General features: G+C 45.7%; 1 protein-coding gene across 1 annotated transcript in view; it reads left to right on the top strand.

Annotated features, from left to right (window-relative positions):
* Positions 1–1806: 1806 nt before the first annotated feature.
* Positions 1807–17066, top strand: part of LOC143768288 (uncharacterized) — a 67264-nt gene continuing 52004 nt past the window's right edge. The window contains exons 1-5 of the mRNA XM_077256982.1: positions 1807–1945; positions 8224–8373; positions 8503–8682; positions 8766–8889; positions 8973–9070. Of these exons, the coding sequence (XP_077113097.1) occupies positions 8296–8373; positions 8503–8682; positions 8766–8889; positions 8973–9070 (480 nt within the window). The 5' untranslated portion in view covers positions 1807–1945; positions 8224–8295. The remainder of the gene's footprint in view (positions 1946–8223; positions 8374–8502; positions 8683–8765; positions 8890–8972; positions 9071–17066) is intronic.

The following is a 17066-nucleotide window of genomic DNA, read 5'->3' as shown; positions in this document are numbered from 1 at the left end:
ATTGCCCATCACCTCCATTACTGCCTCCTCCCACCACCATCATTGCCCATCACCTCCATCACTGCCTCCCACCACCATTGCCCATCACCTCCATCATTGCCTCTCCCTCACCACCACCATTGCCCCTCCCTCACCACCACCATTGCCCATCACCTCCATCATTGCCTTCCCCCACCACCATCATTGCCCATCACCTCCCCACCATCATTGCCTATCACCTCCATCATTGCCTCCCATACCATCATTACTTATCACCTCCATCATTGCCTCCCCCACCATCATTGCCTCCCCTCACCCTCACTGCCCATCACCTCCATCATTCCCTCACTCACCATGATTGCCCATCACCTCCATAATTGTCTCCCCCACCATCATTGCCCATCACTTCCATCATTGCCTCCCCTCACCTCCATCATTGTCTCCATCCACCATCATCATTGGCCATGACCTCCATCATTGTCTCCCCCACCAATATCATTGTCCTTCACCACACACACACAGCTCACCGCAGCAGCAGCGCACACACACACAGCTCACCGCAGCAGCTCATCACACACACACTCTCATACACACACACACACACACAGCTCACCGCAGCAGCTCATCACACACACACTCTCATACACACACACACACAGCTCACCGCAGCAGCAGCTCATCACACACTCACACTCTCACACACACTCGCAGGCACACAGCACAGCTCACCTCCCCGCAGCCTCTTCCTCGCTGGATTCCTGGAAGCTTTTTGACTGAGACAGCACGCTGGATGATGACGTCATCCAGCTGGGCTGTCTCAGACAGGAAGCAAGACGCCGGGAGGTGAGCTGCTCTGTGAGTGTGTGTGCGGTACTTTGTGAGTGTGTGTGGTGTGGTGCTGTGTGTAAGTGACGTGCGGTTTTACATGCGGGCAGTTTTAGCTGCACCCTGCGGCTAACGCTGCCCGCTATTAAAGAGAAATGGTATTCATGCCTCTCCACGCCCATAGGGACATGGGGAAGCGTGAATATTCATTTGGCTTTAGCAGCGGGGACAGGATCCTGTCTCCAGCTGCTGCTACTGGCACAGGGCGGCCCCCTTGACTCATGGGCCCTATAGTCACTGGCAAGGGACCCCTGGAGCAGTGGGGGCCCTAGGCAGCTGCTGGCCAGTATGCCAGCAGGTGTCAGTGCCTGGGCCCACTGGAGAATCCTCCGGTTCTCCGGTGGGCCAGTCCGAGCCTGGTGAGAAAAATATATAATTAATGACATTTTCACATACTGCCGGACTATTGGTTACCCCGAATGGCAGCATCAAATGTTCACTCTGCCCCTCAGGAGTATTGTGTGCGGTCTTCCATCCGTCACCATGGCGATACGTATAAGGTTATATGCCCCTCTCACGGTAAGTCTGTAAAACCATTTATCTCCAGGTAATTGGCTAAACAGGTCAGGTGTAAGGGGTGAAGGACAGGGAAGGTGAGCTGTGATTTTATTACTCTCTCTGAAGTCCAAGCATGGACGCCGCCCTCCATCCTATTACCAAACCCCACAGCGACTGGAGAGGAGCATGGCCGTATATGACCCTTAGCCGGACACTGGAAGGGGGTAAATAAGCGAGATTTCGGCCTTTTAGCCCCCGGTGTGGAGGCGATAGCACAATCATATGCCGCCATATACTAGACGTCCGGTAACCGGTGATAATTCCCTCATGTGTGGGGTCTATTTGTCTCCAGAGAAATCACACGTTACATTCCACACAGAACATTGTGTAGAAAAGGCGGCGCGAGGTGATTGTGCCAGTAGTGAGGCCGAATAATGGCGGGAATGTCACTGACTGAGGAGAAGTCTCCATGTAGCGTCTTCACTGCGGATCACGTGACCCCTGACTCCTCCCCTGTGACCTCATCACAGGTCCTGTGCGCACAGAGCAGCCATATCTGTGGAGTGCGGCTCTGCAGGTGGAGGTATGTGGAGATTCCCCAGTACTGAGCGCAGCCGGGGACATTAACCCCTTCTGCACGGAGGAGACTCTTCTGGGGTTGTTGTTGCCCCTTTATAAGAACCATAACGTTGTTGTTCTGTTTCCTGTAATAGATACATACGAGCCAACTATGGAGGACAGGAAGTGAGGAGCGGAGTGTTCTCCTAGTACAGGGCCCCTTTCTTGGCCCCACACAGTGTAATGCCCCCATTATGCCCTGTAAGCAGGTTCTGCCCCACACCCAGCTGCCTCGGGCACTTTACCAGGAGCTGGTACCTCAGAGTCTTCCCCGCACCCCTTTCCTTTGTTGGCGCCAAATCTGTTCTGCCTTTGGGGCTCCGGCCTTTATAATATCAGTAACTGCGCCATCAAGGTCTCCTGACCAGGTGCACCCTCTAGACTCTTCCCTCCGGAAACCCTCCCTCTTCCCATTGGTGTCACATGGTCCCGTCTGGACGGCAGATAGCAGTCTGTACAAATGCAGCACAGCCCTGAGGAGGCTTTTTTATGACTCTCCTTATTACACTCCTTATGTAATATATATGATGCCGCTCACACAGTGTAATGTTCTCATAGTACCGCCATACCCCCACACAGTATAAAGTTCCCACAGTACCATCATCCCACCACACACAGTATAATCTTCTCATAGTACCGCCATACCCCCACACACAGTATAATGTTCTCATAGTACCACCATAGCCCCACACAGTATAATGTTCTCATAGTACCGCCATACCCCCCCACACAGTATAATGTTCTCATAGTACCGCTATACCCCCACACAGTATAATGTTCTCATAGTACCGCCATACCCCCCCACACAGTATAATGTTCTCATAGTACCGCCATACCCCCCCACACAGTATAATGTTCTCATAGTACCGCCATACCCCCCCACACAGTATAATGTTCTCATAGTACCGCCATACCCCCCCACACAGTATAATGTTCTCATAGTACCGCCATACACCCACACAGTATAATGTTCTCATAGTACCGCCATACCCCCACACACAGTATAATGTTCTCATAGTACCGCCATACCCCCCCACACAGTATAATGTTCTCATAGTACCGCCATACCCCCACACACAGTATAATGTTCTCATAGTACCGCCATACCCCCCCACACAGTATAATGTTCTCATAGTACCGCCATACCCCCCCACACAGTATAATGTTCTCATAGTACCGCCATACCCCCACACACAGTATAATGTTCTCATAGTACCGCCATACCCCCCACACAGTATAATGTTCTCATAGTACCGCCATACCCCCACACACAGTATAATGTTATCATAGTACCAATAGACTAATCCGAGGACTCTTTTCAGTAGAATCAAAGTTAAATTTATTTAAGTCACAACCAGTCATTTTTTCTGTATTTAGGACATGCCCTTATTCCACTTTTGTCTATGGTGTATGGTTTATGATATATGTTATCTAATATATCCATTTGGTTATAGATTTATTTTCTGTTATATGTACACAACCTGTCTTTATTGTTATTTTTCTGCAAAGATTTGTATTGATTTTCATTTATTATTTTTTATAGATAAATGCCTTGATAAAGGCTTTTTGCCGAAACGTTGGCACTCTGTATGACTGGTTGTGACTTAAATAAATTTAACTTTGATTCTACTGAAAAGAGTCCTCGGATTAGTCTATTGATATATAGCTATTTTCCAGAGTACTCTGCTATACTTGGGCTAAGATCCCCCTGATCTTTCATTGTTGTTCGTGATTTTGGGGTTATCTTATTACTGACAATGTCATTGAATATGTTATCTTATAATCAATCAGAAGCGGAATCTATTCTAGCTCAGGTTAATATACCGAGCCAATTTTTGCATACTTCGACTGATCAACTAAAAACCCGTGATCTTGATAGAATTTATAGACAAAAGACTGCATTACAACTGCACTATATCATAAGGTTCAGCGCATACCAAGGGGTCTTCGCGTTTCTCTCAGACCTACCCTTTTTTCTGAAAAAACGGACTTTTGTGAGAAATTTGAAGCTATCTTAAACAAGTGTTCCATGGACCTTATTCTCCTGACAGTTGACTATTTACACAAAGAAATCCCGATTATTGAAAATGAGATTGCAAGTATTGAATCACAACTTCGTAACACTTTATCACAGGAGGAGTTCAATAAGATTAAAATTCAAACTGAAAAAGCGATGGGTGAATTTCAATCACAATTGCAAGAACGTAAGAGACTTAAATTTACTCGTGATTCGGATGATTACCAATGAGGTGAAGTATACCGGTGGACTAATAAAAATTCGGGAGCTGCTGAAAGAAGACCTTCTAGATGGTGGAACTCCTCCTATTCATCTGGCTCTGAGAGTGATGGTTCCCGTTCTTCATTTCGTTCATACCAGGGACGAGGACGGAGCTCCAGGAACAAGGGCAATAGACAGTATCCTTCCAGGTCTGAGTCCTTACCTACACGGATGCAGACCCGTTCTCAGGTATCAAGTGAACAGCTTGTTTATAATATTTCATCTTTTGTCCTTTCTTCTATGGAACTTTATGTTCTACAAAAAGGTTTGTCATTCTGCCCAACTCCTCCATTTAATGATTTCACCCTAGACCAAGAACTTAATAGATTCTTCAGATCTCTTCGTCTAAAGGTACACTTCTCCAGCACTATTCCATCACTACCATCATCTACTGTTGCTACTGACAATACTATTGATAATGCTATTGATAATACCACTCTTTCCCTTAGGAAATAAAATTTGACTCAGCGTAGCACTTTTTCTCCTCCTAGGACTTATCATCCTGTCGAGACATTTATTTCTCTTGTCAAAAATGATGTACGTCACAAATTAACAGAGATTCAACAGGGTCACCTTCATATCAGGAGTAATATATCCAGAGCGGAGAAGGGCGCCATTGATAGCTTACGGTCGAATAAACAATTGGTAGTTAAACCTGCCGATAAAGGCGGGGCGGTAGTGGTCATGGATAGACAATATTATGTCAATGAGATTCGTTCCCAATTAAGTGACTCTGATACCTACCTTCGTATCACTCATGATCCCACGTCTGATATCACCAAGGAAATTCGGTTGTTGTCTCATCGGTTTTGTTCATTAGGGGTTATTGATAATAAATTAGGCGAATTCCTTGTTAATCCATACCATATCTGCCCCGTCCTCTACACGTTGCCCAAGATTCACAAAAATCTCACACGTCCTCCGGGAAGACCAATAGTGGCCTCCACTGGTTCTTTGCTTTCTCCTCTTGCTATGGTACTAGAAAAGATTTTATCTCCATTATTAGGTCTTATTCCCTCTTTTCTGCAGGATACTTCACATTTTTTGTCTGCCATTCGTGGTCTTAACATAGTACCTGTTGAATGTTATTTAGTAACACTAGATGTGAATAGTTTGTATACTAACAATGTGAGTGGTATCCAGGCTGTGGAGACTTTTTTGAATGAGAATACAGAGTTCCACCCAGATTTGAAGGAATTTTGTGGGTCGTTATTGACACTGATTCTGACAAAAAACTTCTTTTTATTTGAGGATGAATATTTTATTCAACTTAATGGCACTGCAATGGGGAGTAACGTAGCGCCCCCCTATGCCAATATCTTTATGGCTGATTTTGAATCCAAATTCGTTTATACACATGTACTCTTCCAACAGTTTTGCCCACTTTGGAAGAGATACATCGACGATATTTTTTTGATATGGAGTGGGGACCTGGATTCACTTATGTCCTTCTATCAGTCCATCAATACATCTGTTGACAAATTGACCTTTTCTATACAACATGACCAAAAATCTATCTCCTTTTTAGATACCATGGTCACCATTAATGAAGACAGGACTTTATCCACTGACCTTTTTGTCAAATCCACTGATAAAAATAGTCTGCTTTTTTTCACTAGCTGTCACCCTCGCCACATTAAGCGGTCTCTTCCAAGATCACAATATAGTAGGATTAATAGGATTGTGTCTGACCCCTCCTTACGGACTGTAAGACTGAATGAGATGGCATCCAAATTTCGTAATCGAGGGTATCCTGACTCCCTTCTAGATTTTCCCGTGGAAAGTCCATTGTCTACTAGAGCACAACCAAGAGCAAGTAGGATGGCCTTTGTTAATACCTATCATCCATTTATGCCCATCTTTCATGGTCTGATACATAAACATTGGCCCCTTTTGGGGCTATCTTATCCTATTATTTCTGAATTCCAAGTAGCCCCACTCATATGTCATAAGAAACTCCCGAATCTTCGTAATCTTTTGGTTTCAGCCGATATTGGCAGTTCTAAATTGGCTCCAAGACAAACATTCTTGGCCACAGCACGTAAGGGAACATTTCCATGTTTGCATTGCGTCCAATGCTCTAACATCACGAGGGGTGATACGTTTACTCACCCCAGATCAGGCAAGAGATTTCCGATTCACGTTTTTTTTAGCTGTGATTCCACATTCGTTATTTATCTCATTAAGTGTCCATGCGGTCTCGGATATGTTGGTGAGACTACCCAGCATATCCGAGACCGCATTGCACAACACAAGTCAACCATTCGGTGTAAAAAACTACTTTTACCAATACCAGCTGCGATACCCCCCACACAGTATAATGTTCTCATAGTACCTCCATACCCCCACACACAGTGCAAAGTTCTCATAGTACCGCCATACCCCCACACACAGTATAATGTTCCTACAGTACTGCCATACCCCCACACAGTATAATGTTCCTACAGTACCGCCATACCCCCACACAGTATAATGTTCCTACAGTACCGCCATGCCCCCACACAGTATAATGTTCCTACAGTACCGCCATACCCCCACACAGTATAATGTTCCTACAGTACCGCCATACCCCCACACACAGTATAATGTTCCTACAGTACCGCCATACCCCCACACACAGTATAATGTTCCTACAGTACCGCCATACCCTCACACACAGTATAATGTTCTCACAGTACTGCCATACCCCCACACAGTATAATGTTCCTACAGTACCACTATACCTTCCCACACAGTATAATGTTCCTACAGTACCATCATCCCACCACACACAGTATTTTGTTCCCACAATAGTGGCTTCCCACAGACACAGGATAATGTTTCCACAGGACTGGCATCCCCCTCACACACAGTATAATGTCCCCACAGTACTGCCATCCCCCCACTTTCTAATGTTCCCACAGTACTGCCCCCTACATGCACAATATGGAACCATCCACCTCACTGACTACCTCCGACCACCGACAGTTAATTAATAAATACTCACTTAGCCTCCTTCTTGGTGCAAATACTAATGAACCCAGGATCTATGAGATATTTACCATACGATAGTTGGATAGGCAGGAGTGTATCATCCCACTTGGTTGCTATGATGCCTATGAATTGACAGGGCTCGGTGGGGTGTGGTATTGGTCACCCTCTCCTTCCCATCATAATAATTTCAGCTAAAGGGCAAGTAGGAAGAGAGAGGCTAAATGCCAGAATTGGTGCATCTTAGAGATGTGCCTTTTCCGGGCAGCTGAAAGCTGATATTTTTAGCCTGGGGGGTGCAGTATCCATGGCCTCTTCCTAGGCTATTAATATCAACCCGCAACTGTCTGCATAGCCTTTGCTGGTTATTAAATATAGGTGCACCCTACGTCACTTTTTTAGGGGAGTCCCCGATTTTAATAGCCACTAAAGGCTAAGTATACAGTTGTGAGCTGATATTAATAGCCTGGAAAGCTCCATGGGTATTACCCCCTTCCTAGGCTATAAAGAAACTCCTGTGTGTGAATCAGAGCTGACATCTAACGTGATAGAAGATTACAGTGCGGGGAAGACGGGAAACCTTCATATAGACGGCCGGTGGTGATGGAGTCAGTGACCGACTCTGGCCAAATATGTTTCTAGAGCCGTAGTAGAAGATGAAGATGTCGTCCTCATCATGAAGTAGTTATTTCTCATGTCGCGTGTAATGAATATCTCCTGCAGTATTGCTAATGCCGATTCCAGGGTCGGTAAATGAGACGAGAATTAGCGTTATGGAAGATGAGTCTATGAGAAACGTATTCAGCTGCCGACTCCGAGGAGGAAACTGCTTGTTGTCTGTGGCCTAAATATATAGGTTTTATTAGTAGATGTAAAGAAGGAAACTAAATACTGTAAAATAATAAATCTCCTCATATGTTTCCCTTATTATCTCCAGTAATTGTATTATTACACAGGATTCTTATGATGTTACATCGGCTCATCTTCTCATTCAGGTCTCTACAATATCGGATCCTCTCAGTGAAGATCTTCTACAAAAGAGAATTGTCCTGATTTACCCATCAAAGATGGATATGGACAGAGACAAGATGGCGGAGAGGATATTACACCTCACCCTAGAGATCCTCTTCCGGCTTACTGGAGAGGTGAGAGATTCTGATGACGTCACATTACATCATTCTTATCTATGGGAATAACAGATGGACAGAACTGGAGAGGTGAGGACTCTGGAAATGTCTGTAGTGAGATTTATTAATGTGTCTCTCCATTACCAGGATTACACAGTGGTGAAGAAGACCTCTAGTGATCACTGTCAGGACCCTGTGTCTGAGGGATGGGGAAGACCCCTGAGCCCAATCACGGGGCCTCCACCTCACCCCCTGATCCATGAGGACATCAATGACCAGAAGATCCTAGAACTCACCTACAAGATGATTGAGCTGCTGACTGGAGAGGTGACACTGCTGGGAATGCTGGGACATTATACAGTAACACTATGAAGGGATCAGGGGGATGACGGTATCATTGTATGTGTCAGGTTCCTATAAGGTGTCAGGATGTCGCCGTCTATTTCTCCATGGAGGAGTGGGAGTATTTAGAAGGACACAGAGATCTGTACAAGAACGTCATAATGGAGGTTCCCCAGCCCCTCACATCTCCAGGTAATAGACAGGACTAAATACACACGGCCTATAATTATCTGTATGTAAAGAATGAATTCACTCCCTGTATGTGTTTCCTCCAGATCTGTCCAGTAAGAGGACAACACCAGAGAGATGTCCCCGTCCTCTTCTTCCACAGGACTGTAACCAAGAAGATCCCAGTGCTCCTCAGGATCATCAGGTAGATGGAGAGAAGGTGTCAGGAGATCTCCCCTATGATGTGTAGACGCCGGTGAAGGTCTTGTGCTCAGTCTTGTTTTATCCACCAGTATTATATGTTTTATACTTGTGTAATGAGAACGGTGGAGATGGCAGGACAATAATAATAATAATAATAATAATAATAATTTATATTTATATAGCGCCAACATATTCCGCAGCACTTTACAATTAAGCGGGGACATGTACAAACAATAAATTCAGTACAAGTTAAGACAATTTAAACAGTGACATTAGGGGTGAGGTCCCTGCTCGCAAGCTTACAATCTACAAGGAAATGGGGGGACACAATAGGTGAAAAGTGCTTGTTATTTCAGGTCTGGCAATTATAATAAATAGGGATTTTCATATAAAGCTGCATGATCCGGTCATCGGCCCGTGTGTTTAAGTGCAATAGTCAAGTATCAAGTGCAGTTATCATGTGTATGGAGGGTGTGGAGACAGATGAATAGTAGGGTGCAGATTCAAAGTAATATTTGGAAGGAGGGAACAGGGCAAAGTTAGTTTACTGAGTAGTTGATGTGGTAGGCTTGTTTGAAGAGATGGGTTTTTAAAGCGCGCTTGAATAGGTCGGGTGTTGTGAATTCCGCTCTTGGGCTCCCTCCGGTGGTTGTAAGTGGCACTTTTGTGAGTTCTGCTCTTGGGCTCCCACAGGTGGTTTTGAGTGGAACTGCTGCTCCTTGGATTTAGCAGTCAGCAGCTGCTTCCACTGATCGTCTTTCTGGCTCGGCTATTTATCCTGGCTCTATCCTTCAGCCTGGGCCAGTGCTCAATGGTTCCTGCTTGGAGTCACATCTCTGCTTGGATTTCCCTGATATTCTGACCAGTTCAGCAAAGATAAGTCCTTGCTTGTTCTTTTGCTGTCCACATATTGTGGACTTAATCGTTCAGCTCTTTCTATGTTTTTTCTTGTCCAGCTTGTCAATATGGATTTATTCAGTTAGCTGGAAGCTCTGGGAAGCAGATTTACCCTCCACACCTTTAGTCAGGTGTGGAGATTTTTGTATACTCTGTGGTGGATTTTTCTAGTTATTTTATACTGACCGCATAGTATTCTGTCCTGTTCTATCTATTTAGCTAGACTGGCCTCCTTTGCTACATTCTGATTTCATTCTGCGTATGTCATTTCCCTCTCCACTCACAGTCAATATTTGTGGGGGGCTGTCCTATCCTTTGGGGATTTTCTCTGAGGCAAGATAGCTTTCCTGTTTCCATCTTTAGGGGTAGTTAGTCCTCCGGCTGTGACGAGGTGTCTAGGGAGTGACAGGAACATCCCACGGCTACTTCTAGTGTTGTGATAAGCTCAGGAACTGCGGTTAGTACAGGTACCACCTCCTCCAGAGCTCGTCCCATGTTGCTCCTAAACCACCAGTTAATAACAGTACAACTGGCCAAAAATGAATTAAATGCATCTCAAAAGAAGGAAAAAAAAGTTCTGAGCCATTTTTTTTTTTTTGCAGTCTGTTTTGTCTTTTTTTCCTCTTAATCTCTGGGTGGTTCAGGATTTTGGCGCTGGCATGGATGTTCAGGGTTTGTTTTCTCGTGTGGATCAACTTGCTGCAAGAGTACAGAGTATCCAAGATTATGTTGTCCAGACTCCGGCTTTAGACCCTAAAATTCCTACTCCTGATTTGTTTTTTTGGGGACAGATCTAAGTTTTTGAACTTTAAAAATAACTGCAAATTGTTTTTTGCTCTGAAACCCCGTTCCTCTGGTGATCCCATTCAGCAGGTTAAGATTGTCATCTCTCTGCTGCGTGGTGACCCTCAGGACTGGGCATTCTCCCTTGAATCAGGGAATCCGGCATTGCTTAATGTAGACGCATTTTTTCAAGCGCTCGGATTATTGTATGACGAACCTAATTCTGTGGATCATGCAGAAAAAACCTTGTTGGCCCTGTGTCAGGGTCAGGAAGCGGCAGAATTATACTGCCAGAAATTTAGAAAATGGTCTGTACTCACTAAATGGAATGAGGATGCTCTGGCAGCAATTTTCAGAAAGGGTCTTTCTGAAGCCCTTAAAGATGTTATGGTGGGGTTCCCCACACCCGCTGGTTTGAGCGAATCTATGTCTCTAGCCATTCAGATTGATCGGCGCCTGCGCGAGCGCAAAGTTGTGCACCATATGGCAGTGTCCTCTGAGCGGAGTCCTGAGCCTATGCAATGTGATAGGATTTTGACTAGAGCAGAACGGCAGGGATTCAGATGTCAGAATAAGCTGTGTTTTTACTGTGGTGATTCTGCCCATGTTATTTCTGATTGCCCTAAGCATACTAAGAGGGTCGCTAGGTCTGTTACCATCAGTACTGTACAGCCTAAATTTCTCTTATCTGTGACCCTGATTTGCTCATTATCGTTCTTTTCTGTCATGGCATTTGTGGATTCAGGCGCCGCCCTGAAGTTAATGGACTTGGAATTCGCCAGGCGCTGTGGTTTTTCCTTGCAGCCTTTGCAGAGCCCTATTCCTTTGAGGGGCATTGATGCTACACCGTTGGCCAAGAATAAACCTCAGTATTGGACTCAGCTGACCATGTGCATGGCTCCAGCACATCAGGAAGATTGCCGTTTTCTGGTGTTGCATAACTTGCATGATGTTGTTGTACTGGGTTTTCCATGGTTACAGGAACATAATCCGGTGCTGGATTGGAAATCTATGTCTGTGAAGTTGGGGTTGTCAAGGGGTACATTGTGACGTTCCTTTGATGTCAATTTCCTCCTCCCCCTCTTCTGAAGTCCCTGAGTTTTTGTCGGATTTCCTGGATGTATTTGATGAGCCCAAGTCCACTTCCCTTCCTCCACATAGGGACTGTGATTGTGCTATTAACTTGATTCCTGGCTGTAAGTTCCCTAAGGGCCGACTTTTCAATCTGTCTGTGCCAGAGCATGCCGCCATGCGGAGTTATGTCAAGGAGTCTTTGGAAAAGAGGCATATTCGGCCGTCTTCGTCACCATTGGGAGTGGGATTCTTTTTTGTTGCCAAGAAGGATGGCTCCTTGAGACCCTGTATTGATTATCGCCTTCTTAATGAGATCACGCTCAAATTCCAATACCCTTTACCTTTGCTTTCTGATTTGTTTGCTCGGATTAAGGGGGCTAGTTGGTTTACTAAGATTGACCTTCGAGGGGCATATAATCTTGTTCGTATTAAACAGGGTGACAAATGGAAAACTGCATTAATACGCCCGAAGGCCATTTTGAATATCTTGTGATGCCTTTCGAGCTTTCTAATGCGCCTTCTGTATTTCAGTCCTTCATGCATGATATTTTCCGCAATTATCTTGATAAATTCATGATTGTGTATTTGGATGATATTTTGATTTTTTCCGATGATTGGGAGTCTCATGTGAAACAGGTCAGGATGGTATTCCAGATCCTTCGTGATAATGCTTTATTTGTGAAGGGGTCTAAGTGCCTATTTGGAGTTCAGAAGATCTCTTTTTTGGGTTTTATTTTTTCTCCCTCGTCTATAGAAATGGATCCTGTTAAGGTCCAAGCCATTCATGACTGGATTCAACCCACATCGGTGAAGAGCCTTCAGAAATTTTTGGGCTTTGCTAATTTTTATCGCCGTTTCATTGCCAACTTTTCCAGTGTGGTTAAGCCCCTGACCGATTTGACGAAGAAAGGCGCTGATGTGACGAATTGGTCCTCTGCGGCGGTTGAGGCCTTTCAGGAGCTTAAACGCCGATTTACTTCTGCCCTTGTGTTGCGTCAGCCGGATGTTTCTCTTCCTTTTCAGGTTGAGGTTGACGCTTCTCAGATTAGGGCAGGGGCCGTTTTGTCTCAGAGGAATTCTGATGGTTCTTTGATGAAACCGTGTGCCTTTTTTTCCAGAAAGTTTTCGCCTGCGGAGCGCAATTATGACGTTGGCAATCGGGAGTTGTTGGCTATGAAGTGGGCATTTGAGGAGTGGCGACATTGGCTTGAGGGAGCCAAGCACCGCGTTGTGGTCTTGACTGATCACAAGAATCTGATTTATCTCGAGTCGGCCAAGCGGCTGAACCCTAGACAGGCTCGATGGTCCCTGTTTTTCTCCCGTTTTGATTTTGTGGTCTCGTATCTTCCGGGATCTAAGAATGTTAAGGCTGATGCCCTCTCTAGGAGTTTTTTGCCTGATTCTCCTGGAGTCCTTGAGCCGGTTGGCATTCTAACGGAAGGGGTGATTCTTTCTGCCATCTCCCCTGATTTGCGGCGGGTGCTTCAGGAATTTCAGGCTGATAAACCTGACCGCTGTCCAGTGGGGAAGCTGTTTGTCCCTGATAGATGGACTAGTAAGGTAATTTCTGAGGTTCATTCTTCAGTGTTGGCTGGTCATCCTGGGATTTTTGGTACCAGAGATTTGGTTGCAAGGTCCTTTTGGTGGCCTTCCTTGTCGCGGGATGTGCGTTCTTTTGTGCAGTCCTGTGGGACTTGTGCCCGGGCCAAGCCTTGCTGTTCCCGCGCTAGTGGGTTGCTTTTGACTTTGCCGGTCCCTGAGAGGCCCTGGACACATAATTCCATGGATTTTATTTCGGATCTTCCTGTTTCCCAGAAAATGTCTGTTATCTGGGTGGTTTGTGACCGGTTCTCTAAAATGGTCCATTTGGTACCTTTGCCTAAATTGCCTTCCTCCTCTGATTTGGTTCCATTGTTTTTTCAGCATGTGTTTCGTTTGCATGGCATTCCGGAGAATATTGTGTCTGACAGGGGTTCCCAGTTTGTTTCTAGGTTTTGGCGGGCCTTTTGTGCTAGGATGGGCATTGATTTGTCTTTTTCTTCGGCGTTCCATCCTCAGACAAATGGCCAAACTGAGCGAACTAATCAGACCTTGGAAACCTATTTGAGATGCTTTGTGTCTGCTGATCAGGATGATTGGGTGGCTTTCTTGCCGTTGGCCGAGTTTACCCTTAATAATCGGGCTAGTTCGGCTACTTTGGTTTCGCCTTTCTTTTGTAATTTTGGTTTTCATCCTCGTTTTTCTTCGGGGCAGGTGGAGCCTTCTGATTGTCCTGGTGTGTATTCTGTGGTGGACAGATTACAGCAGATTTGGACTCATGTGGTAGACAATTTGACGTTGTCTCAGGAAAAGGCTCAACGTTTTGCTAACCGCCGTCGGTGTGTTGGTCCCCGGCTTCGGGTCGGGGATTTAGTCTGGTTATCTTCTCGTCATGTTCCTATGAAGGTTTCTTCCCCTAAGTTCAAGCCTCGGTTTATTGGTCCTTATAAGATTTCTGAGACTATCAATCCAATGTCTTTTCGTTTGGCCCTTCCAGCCTCTTTTGCCATCCATAATGTTTTCCATAGATCTTTGTTGCGGAGGTATGTGGTGCCCGTTGTTCCCTCGGTTGAGCCTCCTGCCCCGGTGTTGGTTGAGGGGGAGTTGGAATATGTGGTGTAGAAAATGTTGGATTCTCGTTTTTCGAGGCGGAGGCTTCAGTGTCTTGTCAAGTGGAAGGGTTATGGCCAGGAGGATAATTCTTGGGTTGTTGCCTCCGATGTCCATGCCGTCGATTTGGTTTGTGCCTTTCACTTGGCTCGCCCTGATCGGCCTGGGGTTATGATGTCATGTTTAAATGAGGAGGGAAAGATACCTGAAGAAAGAGAGAGGTTAAATATTTTAGTCAGGTGAGTGGTGACCACTGGTGAGAGGGACTGCAGGAGATGTGAAGGAATGGGGTCACTGTTGCAGGTTATAGGCGGAGCAGAAGCGAGGAGCTTGGAAACTTTATCTTCTGAAACAGGCTCAAAGATGTCTAGTGAGCTTGAGGTGCGGCAGGGAAGGGGATCCATGCACTGAGGAGATTGCGCTGAGATATCCTGATGGATGTGGTTGATTTTTTCTAGGAAATAAGTGGCCAGATCCTCACCGCTGAGGTTGGTGATGGGGGCCTGTACTTTAGGTTTCAGGAGGGAGTTTAAGGTTTCAAAAAGTCGTTTTGGGTTGTTGGATAGTGATGCGATGACGGTGGTAAAGTAGGATTGTTTGGCCAGATGAAGGGCAGAGTTATAGGTTTTGAGCATGAACTTATAGTTGATGAAGTCTTCTGCTAAGAGAGATTTTCTCCACTGCCGCTCTGCACACCTTGCGCAATGCTGAAGAAAGTGTGTTTGCATAGTGTGCCAGGTCTACCACTGTCTGTGTCAGGCCTTTCTGCGTGTAGAAGTTGCCGCTTCATCTAGGGCATTCTTCAGTGTATTATTGAAGTGTGACAATGCTAAGTCTGGACAGGAGAGCGAGGAGATGGGGGCTAAAGATGTGTGGAGATTGTCCATAAGCTGCTAGGTATTAATGGAACGTGTATTCCGATAAGTGTGGTAAGTGGGGGTGTCCTGGGTGAGGAGACAATTCTTGACAGAGAAGGAAAGAAGGTTGTGGCCTGAGAGCGGGAAAGAGGAGTTAGTAAAGTCGTGCAGCGATCCGGGACGGGAGAAAACCAGGTCCAGAGTATTTCCGTCCTCATGCGTAGGAGAATTAGTAAACTGTGAGAGGCCGAATGAAGAAGTTAGAGAAAGAAGATGAGAGGCAGATTGGGAGAGGGGATCATTCATGGGGATGTTAAAGTCTCCCATGATGAGGGTGGGGATGTCACAGGATAGAATTATAGTAAGCCAGGTGGCAAAGTGGTCTAGAAACTGGCGGGGGGAGCCTGGAGGGCGATAAACAACCGCCACTCGCAAGAAGAGCTTAAAGAGTCTGATGGCGTGGACTTCAAAGGAAGGAAATGTAAGTGAGGGAACCGGGGGGATGACCTGGATAGCACATTGTGATGAAAGGAGCAAGCCAACACCTCCACCCTGTCCTCAGATATGGTGGTATGTGAAAATTTCAGCCCACCAAACAAGAGAGCTGCAGCGGCGGTGGTGTCTGAATGCTGGATCTAGGTTTCTGTAATAGCCAGAATGTTAAGGGAGTTAGAGAGGAAAAAATTGTGAATGTAAGTTAGTTTGTTACACACAGACCGTTAATTCCAGAGAGCACAGTGGAAAGCAGTAGGAGAAGGCATGCACTGAATGTTAATAAGATTAGCAGGGTTTCTATATGTAGCTGCAGGAGAGTAATGTATGCTGGTGGAGGGAGGCCCAGGGTTGGGGGAGATGTCACCTATAACTAGTAAAAGGAGAAAAAAACAAAGAGCACGTGGTGGAATGATTTGTATGAACGTTTTGAGTGCTGCATGGAGGTATTGGATGGTTTGGAGTGGGTAAGAAATGTCAGTAGAGCCTCAGAGTTATACATGGGAGAGGGGAGAAGGGAGGGGTGGATATAGAGAGAGTGCACAGAATGTGTTAAAGGGCGGGCGAGTTGTGAGAGAGTAGAAGTAAAACCAAATAAGAAGCAGATTGATAAGATCAATGCATAATGTAGTATGACTGACCAAGAATCAAGAAGCTGATGTGACGAATTGATCCTCTGCGGCTGTCTCTGCCTTTCAGGAGCTTAAACGCCGATTTACTTCTGCCCCGGTGTTGCGTCAACCGGATGTTTCTCTTCCGTTTCAGGTTGAGGTTGACGCTTCTGAGATTGGGGCAGGGGCCGTTTTGTTTTAGAGGGATCCTGCTGGTTCCTTGATGAAACAGTGTGCCTTCTTTTCCCGTAAGTTTTCGCCTGCTGAACGCAATTATGAAGTCGGCAATCGGGAGTTGTTGGCTATGAAGTGGGCGTTTGAGGAGTGGCGACATTGGCTTGAGGGAGCTAAGCACCGTATTGTGGTCTTGACCGATCATAAAAATCTGATTTACCTCGAGTCTGCCAGACGGCTGAATCCTAGACAGGCTCGATGGTCCTTGTTTTTTTCCCGTTTTGATTTTTTGGTCTCGTATCTTCCGGTTTCTAAGAATATTAAGGCTGATGCCCTCTCTAGGAGTTTTTTGCCTGATTCTCCTGAGGTCCTTGAACCGGTCGGCATTCTGAAAGAAGGGGTGGTCCTTTCTGCCATTTCCCCTGATTTACGACGGGTTCTTCAGGAATTTCAGGCTGAC

The sequence above is a fragment of the Ranitomeya variabilis genome, chromosome 4 (assembly GCF_051348905.1).
Source record: "Ranitomeya variabilis isolate aRanVar5 chromosome 4, aRanVar5.hap1, whole genome shotgun sequence".
Classification (NCBI taxonomy): Eukaryota; Metazoa; Chordata; class Amphibia; order Anura; family Dendrobatidae; genus Ranitomeya; species Ranitomeya variabilis.
This window is presented reverse-complemented; position numbering and strand designations above follow the sequence as displayed.